Here is a 13,551-nt window from a genome sequence, read left to right on the forward strand (position 1 = left end):
TGGATCTAGTTGTGCATGTGATCAAACATTTTGTAGATGCACATGCAGGAGTTTGCAGGCGCATTTTCAGAGTGTTGGCATCAACTTGTGGTTTTTGTCACTGGTAAGTTTTGCTGTTTCTAAACCTGTTTGCAATTAACAAGAGGGTTCTGTCTTTACCTCACTCTGTAGCATGTGGGCTCTCTTTGCCCACTGCATCTTCAAGTCTTCAGGGAGTGCTGTATACACATGGAATCTTTTCCTATAATCTTGCTCACTCACTAAGGCCTGGGCTTTCCTAGCATGGACTAGATTCACCATGTCCATGGGCAGATGGTACTGAGACCAGATCTCCTGGGATCCTTTCTTATACTCCTGTTCGCTTTGCAATTTCCCAGCATGGAAGCAGTGTAGCAACCTGGTATCATCCACAATGCTTCTGGCACCGATGTGCTTTCCTCTTTCCATCACAAATTTGTGCTTGTATTGACACTGAAAATAAAAGGATAAGGTGCTTAACAAGCATGCTTAACTTCAGATTGTGCATTGTAATTTTAACTCCCATGAAATTCCCTTTTTAGATACCAACTGTAAGTGGCCAAAAGAGAATGCAAAATCTACCCAAGAGAAACATTGTGCACACTGTATCCAGTTTTTTTTCCGACCAACTGTTCCTGGACCATAAACTGATTTGAGAGAGGTCTAAGCATAGGAATAAGCACCAGGAATGATTGAATTCTCATTGTAGCTCTGACTTTGATTCCCTCTGTGACTGTGCATTTATCCTCTCTGTGAAATGGCAAGGATTATTGTTGTTGTTGTTATTACTTATATAGCATAAACAGTGTGCAGGGAACTTTAAAGAGAAGGTCCAAGCCTGGCCTGAAGAGGTTATAATGTAGTCTAAATGGAATAATAATACTTATCTACCATTCAGGGGAATTGAGGGGATTAAATTACAGTAGCTAATGTTTATAAAGTGCTTTGAAGATGAAGGGGCAAATTCAGACCTCCTGTAAATGGACGTAATTTTATTACAGAATTGCAGATCTGAGGCTGCAGCCACAAGCACTATATAATCGCTAAGTATAGCTACTTCGTGAAATGTATATATATGTTTAAAACATTCAGATCTTATTCCCCTGGACATAATAAAATATGTAGCTCAATGCTATGCAAAATTAAGTATTTTTATTTCGTTTCAATTATCGGTGACGGTGACTCTTATAATTTGTTTAAGAAATCCCTCGTGGGAAAGGAAAGGACTTAAAACTAGCTACAGATAAAATAGCACCATGTCCTAATGTGTTCTGAAAATGATAATCCGAACCAGAGAAAATTCTGAAGATGAGAAACATATGTATTCCTTGCCTGGGAAGTTATTGAGATATACATTTGCAGGAGTCCAATTTTCAGTGCCCAACTTGAGATGTCTAAGACCTGATTTCTGGAGGATCTGAACTCACAGCTTCTTGTGACTTCAGTATAAGTTGTAAGTGCTCTGCACTTCTGAAAATCAGGCCCAAGGTGGGTGTCCAAAAAGAGGCAGACACCCATAATTAGTGGATACGTTGAAAGTTTGGAGCTGAAGATCTAGATCAGAGGTCGGCAACCTTTCAGAAGTGGTGTGCCGAGTCTTCATTTATTCACTCTAATTTAAGGTTCCGCATGCCAGTAATACATTTTAACATTTTTAGAAGGTCTCTTCCAATAAGTCTATAATATATAACTAAACTATTGTTGTATGTAAAGTAAATAAGGTTTTTAAAATGTTTAAGAAGCTTCATTTAAAACTGAATTAAAATGCAGAGCCCCCCGGAGCAGTGGCCAGGGCCTGGGCAGTGCGAGTGCCACTGAAAATCAGCTGGTATGCTGCCTTTGGCACCCGTGCCATAGGTTGCCTACCCCTGATCTAGATAGATTAGAGAGGGGAAGAATTTCCCTACCTTGCACCATATTTAAAATCACTGGATGTTTCCCAGATCTTTGACTGGGTTTGGTTTCTGATTAGCTGTGACTCTTTTTATTTAAAAAAAAAAAATCACACAAAGAATCTCATTCATAAGTAATATAGTCTGTCTCACACTCGTCTCACATGGTTATAGGGTTGCTTTAATTCAGTAAAATCTGCCTTAGACATTGTTTTACATGAAGTTAACAGAAATCAGGCAAGATGGAAGGTTGAATCATTCAACTCACATCACTAGCAATTTCTCTGGAGGCCTTGGCAGTCTGGAAAGGGATCGCTTCCATTGTCAGCTTGTAGCCTTGAGCGCACAGATTATGCCAAGACTCTCTGTACTTTGCCTAAAGTGGGAAAGGCACATGTAGATTTCTCTGTTTCATTTTTAAATGCATGAAAGAATGAACAAAGAAACCCTCTTACATTTTTTGTACAGTTAGTGAGTCAATTTCTTACTACCAAAGGTTTTTTTTTAATCTATAGAAGATCTTATTATCTCAAACACACACGTGTAGCTTATTCTTTATGTAGATTTATTTTACTCACATATGTATACGTGCTAATAGCCAATGGTGTGCATGCATTCAAATTAGAGAAAACAGAAATGGAACAGATCCAATAGGTCATCTAATCCTAAACCTCTGCCAGTACAGAACTGTTCCTCAAGGTAAGTCCAAATATGCGTAAGGAAAAAAACAAACACTTACATCACTGAAATTAGCTGCATTTATTCTTGCCCGCGAAAACTCAGGCAGGCCTAGGGTTAGTGTGCAGTGATGCAGAATGTCTTCTCCAGCTGCTTTATACAGGCGCTAGGAAAGAGATTTGATAATAGAATTGCCACTCATTTTCTATAATGTTTAAATAATATAACAACAGTGCATGGCCTTAAATATTTTGCTAGAACAAAAGTACAAAAGAAATATACCAAAGCTTACTGCACCTATATAGGTTTGGTGGCGGGGTTTGTTGTTTTAGAAAGAGGTTTGGGTTGGGTTTATTTTTATTTTTTTGGAGGGGAGGAATTGTTCCAAATATTAAGGAAAATATTTCAGAACTGTTAGTTCCATCAGAAATACCAGGAGCAGATATTAGGTAAGAGGGTCTCAATGAGGGGTGAACTTTGCGGTGGTTGGATTTTTCCTGAAATTGGCATGTTTGACAGGTCACGGTGAATTTTTCAAAAATGAGAAAGATGTTCTTGTTCTCAAATAGCAATAGGTGGGCTCTAATGTTGCTTGTTCAGTACTATGCAAAGAAGGTAGATTCTACTACATTTTTGAGGCAGTTGATTTGCATTTTGTTTGCTTTCAGGTAGAAAAACCTGATTACAGGACTTCATCTCAAATGGAGGCTATCTATGAAGTTTTAAAGGAGAGATCTGATTGACAAAATGATACTAAATGTTTGTCCGGAAATAATAAAATATGCTCTAACTGTGCCAAAGCACAAATCAATAATGCCTTCTTTCCTTTTGATGTATTATGTTTCTCAGAATGAGGTTCTCTCCCTCCCACTCCTCCTTCCCCAGCTCATTGCATTTTAAAAAGCACATTTTCTGATCCACGTTACTAGAGCTTACCTCATTAGCAATCATGTTGCTGAATTTTGCATGAAGGAGGCCAGGAGAGTCTGTCACCGATGTGTACTTGAAGGAATGTGGCTGCTGACGATATTTACTCTGAGTTCACACACAAAGAAAAATGAACAGAAGCACTAAATTGTCTTGTCAGATAAGGGACCTGTCTCCCTAATACTAGTGCTTTGGTTTCACTTCTTGTGCTTAAAATAGTGCTTTGTAAAGAATGTTCATCTATTAACCATTAGGCCAGTTTATCAATTGCTCCCATTAATCTGGTGCATTCATGTCTCATTAGTGACAATGAAGAACAGATAGGGAATATTGTATGGTTTAAATCAGTGTGCTGCCAAACTTGATGTAGAAATTTTATTATTTTACCTCTTCATGTCACTGGTCCTGACTATTGAAATCAGAGTTTCCTTGTCAAAGGCTCAATCCCTAGTTGCTGCAGTTGAACTTTCCACTTTCAAGCCCTTGGAAAAGTTGAGGTTTCACTTACTTTGAGGAGGTAAGTGAGAATTATGAACAAAAACCAGAGCTCATCACAAGGATCAAAGCACCTGATCTATTCATCAGAGTAGGACTAGAGATGTGCAAACTCATTTTTGCCTAGTTCCAAACCTATTTGAACATGGTCACTTTTGCTTTGGTGAAACTAGCAAGGTGAACAGCAGGGAGAAGGTGGAGAAGGAAAAATCAAATTGGAAAATAGGGTGGAAAACAGAATTCTGAGTAGCCAGAATGCAAAACACAGAGAAACTCTGAAAAAAGGAGCAGAGTAGGGGCAAGGAACAATTCAATGTTCAGGTCACTCCAAAGTGCCAGACTAGCTTTTGGGGAATGTTACTATGTAATAGAGGGCACAGGTTTCCTCTTAGCTGGAAATATACTTTTTTATATAAAATAATGCATCTTAAAAATACTAACCACATGCATTCAGAACACAGGAGGAAAAGATTGTGAAAATAGTTAATGAGGTCTGCAAAACCTCAGACTCCATCAGGTTCACCCATCTGAAATCAGAACATTAATGGTGTGATCAAATCAAGGGGGAGGGAGTCTACCATTAATCCAATGAGTCACTTTGCCAACCCAGTTTATTAAACACGCATCTGGCAAATTCTTGTTTGTACTGGAGAAATCAAATCTCTCTCTTGTTACCTCGCTGATGAGTTCAGAAGCTTTCTTCTTTCCTTCAATCTCTAGGGCCCCGGGAGTAATACAGCCAACTCCTTTCATAAAGTTCATGTCAGACCTGTACAAATTCTGTGGGGAACCCAGGAAAAGTAATTTACAAGTTTGTATTTAAGATGCCCCCTCAGCACCCAGGTAGACACAATCTTACATTTTACAGCATCTCTGAGTTAGAAGCCTAGGCTATTACAAGACAGGTCAAATTATCATAAAGGTGTAAAACTGATCGATAGGGGCATATAGAGGCATCTTTCCAAGGCACAACACTGCCTGTGGTGGTGTAGGCCCTGGATTTGTAAAGAATTGTGTAGTTCAAGATTACATAGTGGGCCAAATTCGTCCTTATTAGAACTCCACTGATTGTGTAGATTTAGTCTTAAGCTACAGTTTATAGGTCTCTTACGAATCAGATTTTTTAAAATTGTATGCAGCCTTCTTCTGGATATATGCACCAATTACATTCAGATTCATAGCAGGTCAAAGGCCACAGGGCAAACAGTTTACACAATTAACAGGGCCTTCAGAAGGCCATCTCATTCATTGGAGAATTCCTTTTATTGTAACTCTTTACTGCCCAAATCCCAGACAGATACACGTCTCATTCATCAATGTAATCAAGGGAGAACAGTCCCTGTTTACTCCACAATTGCTGCTCAGATATATGTATCTGTGGATGTAATGGTCTGGAATATAACTATCATGTGTCAGACCCAAAGGGATAATCACTGAGATGACTTTCATTTACCTCACTCTGGAGTTTATGAGCTTTCTTAGCACACTGCAATCTCACATCATCCGTCACAGAGGTGTACTGGTGAAGTAGTTTTCTGTATTCCTGATCGCTGACTAATGACTGGGCTTGCCGGGCATGCACTAACTTTACCATATCCAGTGGCAGATGGAACTGAGTCTTCATATGCTCAAAACCCTTTTTGTATTTTACCTGTTATAAAAATAAATGGATCACTTTATAGACAGAGGTATGGCTTAAAATTCAAGCTCTGATTAAAGGGATAGTTTCCACATTCCTCCAATTTCCTATACTAATCATTCTCTTATTTTAATAAATTCCCCAGCCCAATTTAAGTATACACGAAATTAGATTATATGACAGTCAATTTTTGGCCAAAAAAGAGTAGTCGTCAACATTATTTTAAAATAATTGCAATGTTATTATCTATATTTGGAATCCTTTTAAGGCTGAATATAATTAAAGCTAAAGAAAGAAGTTATTGGTAAAACTGCAAATCTCACGTTGATTCTGAAAAACTAATTATCTTTTTACAAAGCACTAACAAACTCTTAAAGATATTTCATGATAATAAACCTATAGAGCAATATCTGAACCTTTTTAGAGAAAACAAGAATTAGCCCAGACCTTCACGCAAAATAGTTTTAAAATTCTAACATACTTGGGTAACCTTTTATAAATTTTTAAAATTATTTTCACAGGAGTCTTTGCACTACTTAGTTCTGGCCAGAAAAAGATGATGAAATAGTAGAAAAATTCAGAGAAGTCTTATTCTCATGAAATTTCAAATGACTTATGCTGACTCAGGAGATTCAGAGAAACATGTAGAGTTTTTGGTGCTAATCAAAATGATTTAACAAACTTGATGGGTGGTGCAGATGGTTCTTTATTACTTTATTAAAATCTGCTCCAAACTGACCTTTATTTAAGGTTTTCAGATCACTAGAACTAATATCCGTTGTTGGGCTTACAACAAAAAATATGATGTTCTCACCTTGATATAACAAAGCCAATCCAACAGTGGTTGGAGTTCATGGAAACATTCCTATTTACTTCAAGGGGTGCTGGTTGCACTGAGTGCCCCTCATGAATAAAACTTTTAAGCACATGCCTAGCCCTACTGACTTCAATAAGACTACTCATGTCTTAAACTCATACAAGCACTGACGCGCTTTGCTGGATCAGGGTCATAGGGTCTGATTCTGAGTGGCACTGGGTAGTCACAATTCCCATAAGAAGTAAATGAAAATTGTGGTGCTCAGCACCTTTCAAGACCAGGACAATATACTGAATGTATGACATAAGAAGCAACCTGAAATTCCATATGTGCAGTCAACATATAGGCTCTATAGAGTACAGTAAGTAGAAAATACTCAACGTAAAAGTTAGATCTCCAAATTATATAGTTTAAATCCTTACCTGAAAACTAGTAATTCTTCTTAACCATTTATAATTGTCCCTTGGTGATATATATACACACAGAACAACATACTATATATCTGGAAACAGTTACATGGATTAAGAGGCCTGTAGAGATAATACAGTGTAGGGCTATTTTACACTCAGATTAATAATAATGTATTTAATGTAAAAGAATAATGCAATTAATGTAAAGTATTTAGCCAGTGTAAAGGAAGACGAGTCTTATGTAATATGCCAGAGAACCTATCCACAGCAGGGTCTGTTTTCCATGGTCATTAGAAAATTGTTTCTACATGTTCATTCCCAGGTCCTTGTACTTACATCACTTTGTAGCAAAGCTGCATGCACTAAGTGAGCAATGTTAAGATCATCTTCCAAGGCCTGTGAGCCAACCATCTGTCCTTTCATTCTCTCAAATGCCTCCTTATATTTGTACTGAAGTGGAAAAAATAACAGAAGTTTGATAAGGGCCAAGTAACAAGAGAGGTGAGTTTTTGACCAAAATTGAGTCTTGCTTTTTTTTTTTTTTTTTTTTTTTGGAACAGTAATTGAGCAAATGAACTGAATGAACAAGAACTGTTGAAGCAGTCAAGAAGTCTATTCCTCTTTTCGACACAAGTCATAGATGGTGTAAAGAATTCTCTAACGAAGCTGTTGTAAATCTTTAGACTATAAATTTTAGTTACACCTGCTAAGATGTATTATGTTTTGCCAAGTGTTAAGAGATGAACACTGAATAAATCTTAAGTGAATGTTGAGAGAGCCTCGTCAGCACACATCTTTCAGTATCTTGACTTATTTAGAAGAATATACAAATGCAGATATTTAGAAAGCAACATGGGTCCCACCACATGCTATCATATGATGGATATGACATTCTTTCCTAATGCATTTCTATGTATATGAGTACACTGGCATAGTCTTTTATATACATAAATCTGCTATACCTATTTTTTCAGTAAAAATTCAGTTTCATAGGACTATGTGTTTTAAGAAATTAAAGTTTGATTCTGAAATCTCTCTTGCCTATAGATTTCTGCTTCAAATGTAGTCTAGGTTGATAATGACTGAAAGCTGTCAACAACCCTTATGGTTGTTCAGTGTGTATCTGAAATGAGTTGGCCATCTCAGAACTCCATATTTAAAAGCCCTCAGCCACGAATGACACCTCATTGGGCCTTTAGTCTCAGAAGGGAGGCCGAGAGTTGAATGGAGCATGGGGCAGATCCCCTTCAGCATGTAGGATGGAAATACTGTTTCCATGAACACTGACACACCATAACAGAAACAGTCTGGAGTAGATAGTATTTTATATTGCACAAAATTAGCAGTAATTTCACTTACATCACTTATGATTTCACTTGAAGCCTTTGCTGCCTGGAAGGGAATGGCATCCAACTTCAGTTTATATCCACCATCTCTTAACTTACTCCAGGATTCTTTGTAGTGAGTCTGTTTGGAAATATTGAACAGCATTTAAATTCATTTACTACACAGCAGGTTGACATTGCACCTTTGTTGTTATAATAGAAGCATCATTGTGTTTGCTTCATTTTATTCAAATAGATGGGGCTGGTATAAATAAAGCTATCAATACAAGACAGATGTACAACAGAACACAAGTCTTAGTAATAGGGCTGTAACTCACTTTCTCAATTGTTCATTTCTAATTTGTCTATTGTTCTGACTTTTATTTATAGTTTCCAAGGCCAGAAAGGACTATTGTGATCATTTAGTCTGCTCTCATATATAACACAGGACAGAGAATTTTCCCAAAGTAATTCCTACAGCATGTATTTTATAGAAATATCCAATAACGTTTGATTTCTTATTTTACCAAGAGGCTAATCGGGCCATAGAATGATCATATATATATATATATATATATATATATATATATATATATATATATATGAGAGGGACAGGAAGTACATACAGTACTGTAAAATTGGCAAGATACTCTAGGCATCTTTTTCACTCTTCCTCTGAAAAATTAAAGGCCAGATTCTGATTTCCTCACCTCACTGATATTCAAAGCATTTAATTTAGCCTGAAGGATTTCAGGAAGATCTGCTGTTTGTGTATAATGATGCTTTATGTTCTCTCCATGCTCCTTGTACAGCCTCTGAAATGCAGAAGAATTTCAAACAGAACACACTGCACATCTGATCACAGGTTCAGATAAAAACAATAAGGTCTGAGTTTATGAAAAGCAAAGAATACTGAAAAGCAACAGCAGTATGAATAATGCAGGCAGTTATATTCATCGAGAGGTCTTGAAAAGAGCTGGGGCCTGATACTTCTCTCAAGCAGGGTGAACTGGGAGTAACTCAACTGAAGTCACGTGGGTATAAAATCAATGTAAGACCCTAGATTTCTGAATATTAAAAAACTGTTATCAATTTCATATGTGACTAAAGAGATAGCTAATTATTAACAGGCTATTCATTAAAGACTTGCAACTATGAAGGGCCTGATTTTGACAGTGGCTGAGACACTACAATTCCCATTGAAATCACTGGGCGTTGTGGATCCATTGGCACACCTCTTTAAAATGATTGTCAACCCTGAATAAATACACACACAGACAGTCATCTAACCATCTCCTGTTTTATAGAACAAAATGGGACAATTACGGACTATTGAAAGTTTGGGTAGTCAATCCTGTAGGATAACACTGCAGTTGTTACTACATGTGCTACCAATACACATATTCTAAATAACAAACCGATACTTGGCACACAATAAATGTTCTAGTATATCTAAACCTTTTGTGTGCAGATACACCTTCTGAAAGATTTTTCCACTTTATCTCTCAGTTTCCCTTTGCATTTAGCTTTACAATGTACCTACTGGGAGGACTAGTACAGTTGTCCAACATTTTGACTGCTTTTTATTGTTTCATAAATATGAGAGCCTCTCATGGACCATCTTCTTTTTCAATGTGCTTGCCTTCCCTATAGATTTTCTGTCTGTTCTAGTGTTTAGGGAGTCCACAGCTTGAGAACCATTAGACTGTGCCCCTATGTGTCTCGAATACTCTACTCTGCCCGCTGTTCACTGATATAGAGGGGCCCAGTTCTGTAGATGCTCCCGAGTGGACTGCCAGTGACTGCTCCAAACATGGAGTAACTGTGACATTGGGCAGATACTGAGCGCTAACTCATATTTACCCTGCTTTAGTATTAAGGAATTTGATTCTTATTAAGTCTACCAAAGGCAAAGGTACTAGTATATCACATTAGCATTTGCATTACACAAAGGTCTGTCATCTTTTTCTCAATTTTAAAAATACCTATTTTCACAGTGTTTTTTCTCCTCAATAAAACATTCTCTCTTGGCTGAAACTTGCCTTTGTTGGGTGACTTTACAATTCACTCCCACATTACTTCAGTTAAGCCTACAACAGTTTCAAATACTCCTTCTATTAAAAATAAAGACCAGTTTCTATTCTTCCCTTTTAGGTTCCTCCTCCTGGATTTCTCTCTCAGCAGGGTGACAGCCTAAAATTATTAATTTATTTTTTCTGTCTTGTCCCATCACTTCACATTCTGTTTCTAAAGTCTTAACAGAAACTAAAATGTAAAACATCTGGGTTTGAAAATAGTAACCATGCAAATTTTTTTTTCTTTGCTAGACCTCAAAAGGTCAAAATTTTCTAAATAAGAAAGGCAGGTCAGTCCCACTCCCAAATCATATTCCTGCAAAATATTTTTGTATAGAAAGCCTTCTGTGTGTGGAAGTCCCATTGACTTCAATGGGAGCTCTGTGGGTAGAAGACTTCCATACTAAGTAAAAATCATGCCCTTTGTAAGGTGCACCTCACTAGAACATAGAAGCTTCAGAGTTCCCAAGAATAATCTTAGAGAGAGAAAGAGAAATCCAGTTCTTCAGTCAGGTCGTTCAAAGAGGATACCACTCTTATAATCATAATGCATATACATTATAACTTACATCCACAGCCTGGTTATAACTAATTCTAGCCTGGATCATCTCAGGAGTGTCTTTAATACTGGTAAACTTCAAAGCACATGGATGCTGACGGTACTTCTTCTGTTGAGCAGAAAAAGATCAAAGCTGTGAATTTTGTGCTGTTCTCTCATGCTATTTGAAAGGGAAAAATCATAGGTTGCTCGAGATTAGAATGAATTTGTGAACATAATTAGAATTCCTCTTTCCTCATCTTTATGTCCTAAGTACTTTCAGATTAATATTTGTTTCAATTTAGCAATAGCCATTTACAGATTAATATTAAAGCATTTCTACCAAAATATAAAGGAAACATTTCAAAATCAGATTATGCCTCTCGAATACTCTGGGACCCAGGGTAAGAAAGCATTTTTAAGTGGCTTCAAACACAGTACAATTGATTACATTTTTTATTTATAGTTCCTTTAAGCAAGAAATGGTACCCACTCGAACTGCGCTAAAAATGGCCGTGATTACACTCGTTGGAAGTTTTATACTTCCTGCTAACACCTGAGCATGGCAAACTGCACTGAGATCACTAATACTGTGTTTAATTATTGCTGCATATTTTACAGATGCTGAGATTAATTCCGTTATTTGAAAGGGCTCATAGTATCTTCTGAGAAGTCTTGAAATATAAATAATTAAAATGAAGGCTCCATATTGTCAAGCTTACACTTTGTCCATATGGCCCAGTCCTTGAAGGCCATACATATGTAGCAGTCAAATCAGCAACCACTCTTCCTGCATTAGGCTGTACTACTTCCATCTTCAATCTTATCTCCACTCCACACAGAGTCCTGCTGCCTGAGTGGGGCGTTTGTGGCTCTTTTAGAAACTGCTCAGATTTCAATGACCAAGTCTAAATCCCTATCCCTGTTACATCCCTTAACACAATTTTTAGGCTACAGGGCCAAATCCTTAAGGGATGAACAACCTGTAAAACCTAAAGACTTTATGGAGATGAAGGTGGTTTTGGACCTCTCAGAATATGTCCCAAACTGAAAACAGAACTGTAGAATAATTTACTAGAAATTCATTTAATTAAGTGCTGAGAGATACTGCTCTTGGAGATGCTTTTTAACCCCATCTTGCCTGACTTTTAAATAAACAAATATTATTATTTAGTCTTCATAAAAAAGGCCAGATTAACAGTCTTGGAGTCTGAAGTTCTGTATTCGAAGACAGAACAGACACAACAGAGGCAGTAGCAATGCAACTTTGCTATATTATCCTGTCAATGTGGGCCAAACCTCACCTACAGGGACCACTTCAAGGGGTTCGGCCTTCATAGCCTACTGAAACACTGGCCTCTCTACTGACAGTAGTGTCCAGTTAGTGACAATGAAATGCAGATTTTTGTGACTTCTGCGTAATTTAAAAGTTTGTGGGCCAGATTCCCAGCTTGTATAAACAGGCAGAGTTCCATTGGCTTTAGCGGATCTGGCCAAATACGTGGTCAACTGTCTTTTAAAAGTCTGTTTTCTCTTACTGCTGAAGATTATACGGAAATATGTCAATAATGCCAGCACTTAGCCATGCTAAAGGATAACTGAAAAGCTAAATTATTTGGTGCATCTTTATACTCAATGTGTGGACAGGTGACCTCTCTAGGTTTTACCACTGGCTATCTAACGTGTTGTAAGTCTTTCAGTTTTCTACTGATGAAGATTTGGTCAACAGGCCCTCCTTCAGAAATCTGCAAACTATTGAACTGATTCTGCCAGGGGCTCCTTTGAAGGACTGCAAAAACAGGCACAAAGGATTCTTGAGCTCATCTGAAGAGCATTCTTTTTGAGTGGGTAATGTGGGAGTCATGGGGATAATAAGGATCAGAATCCACAGAGACAGCTGGATCGAGAGAAATCCACATGGACGTCCATGTCCAATGTGAATATATATGAAAAGAGAGAAAGAAAGAACGTGTACAAAAGGAGGCTCTAGGTGCAATAAGTGCATCTTTTCATCATCTCTCCTGTTTTGCGTCATTAAAAAGGTAGGCTAGTAGGTAGCAATTGAGCACTGTTTGATTGCCATTATTATTCATAATATCATTTGTCACCTGCTTTGTTTTTGCAAAGGCTAGATGGACTCCTACTGGTGTGTGTTTGGTATCTGGTTTCCCTCTAATTAGCAGTCCTATTCCTGGTTTTGAGGGCTTTCATGTGGTATGCCTTTTTCTTTCCCCTTTGAGTGGAAATTATTTTAATTTTATACAGCCATTTTGCACACATTATGCAGAAAGTTCTGTTACATGCTGTCATGAAATCTCACCTCACTAATGAGTTCTCCTGCCTTCTTAGCCTGCTTCACATTTAATGACCCAGTAGCTATCCATCCAACTCCTTTCATCCAGTTCAAATCTGCTCTGTATTGGTTCTGACAAAGGGAAAAAATGCCCCATTGTTGGTGCTCATATATTTAAAGTGCCATTAGAGGATTCAGACATATCGGGAACACCAACTGAGCCAAATTAGTGCCTGCTTTTGTTTTATCCACGGCTGCGCAATTGCAAGTAAAACGAAAAAATACAGAGACACGGCAGTATAACCATCTATTATCAGTTCTGCTGTATGCTTTGCAAGGCAATCTTTTAAAAAGGTTGGCCTGTTCCCTCACTGTCATCTTCAATTCTTATTCTGAATACAAAAAGTAGGCTTGTTTCATCATATGCAGTATCTTCCTGGATAT

The 13,551-nt window shown here is 37.5% G+C and overlaps 1 protein-coding gene across 5 annotated transcripts in view; it reads right to left on the minus strand.

Annotated features, from left to right (window-relative positions):
* The window catches only part of NRAP (nebulin related anchoring protein), a 62,037-nt gene that overhangs the window by 9,707 nt on the left and 38,779 nt on the right, over nt 1-13,551 (minus strand). For 4 of the 5 annotated variants that reach the window (XM_030570642.1, XM_030570640.1, XM_030570638.1 and 1 more), the window contains 11 exons: nt 13,135-13,239; nt 10,846-10,944; nt 8,912-9,016; nt 8,236-8,343; nt 7,213-7,326; nt 5,464-5,661; nt 4,686-4,790; nt 3,525-3,623; nt 2,650-2,754; nt 2,179-2,286; nt 160-471 (listed from right to left, as the gene is read on the minus strand). In XM_030570642.1, the coding sequence (XP_030426502.1) occupies nt 160-471; nt 2,179-2,286; nt 2,650-2,754; nt 3,525-3,623; nt 4,686-4,790; nt 5,464-5,661; nt 7,213-7,326; nt 8,236-8,343; nt 8,912-9,016; nt 10,846-10,944; nt 13,135-13,239 (1,458 nt within the window). The remainder of the gene's footprint in view (nt 1-159; nt 472-2,178; nt 2,287-2,649; nt 2,755-3,524; nt 3,624-4,685; nt 4,791-5,463; nt 5,662-7,212; nt 7,327-8,235; nt 8,344-8,911; nt 9,017-10,845; nt 10,945-13,134; nt 13,240-13,551) is intronic. The other variant, XM_030570641.1, reaches the window with a different exon arrangement.

The sequence above is a fragment of the Gopherus evgoodei genome, chromosome 7 (genome assembly GCF_007399415.2).
Source record: "Gopherus evgoodei ecotype Sinaloan lineage chromosome 7, rGopEvg1_v1.p, whole genome shotgun sequence".
Lineage (NCBI taxonomy): Eukaryota > Metazoa > Chordata > Testudines > Testudinidae > Gopherus > Gopherus evgoodei.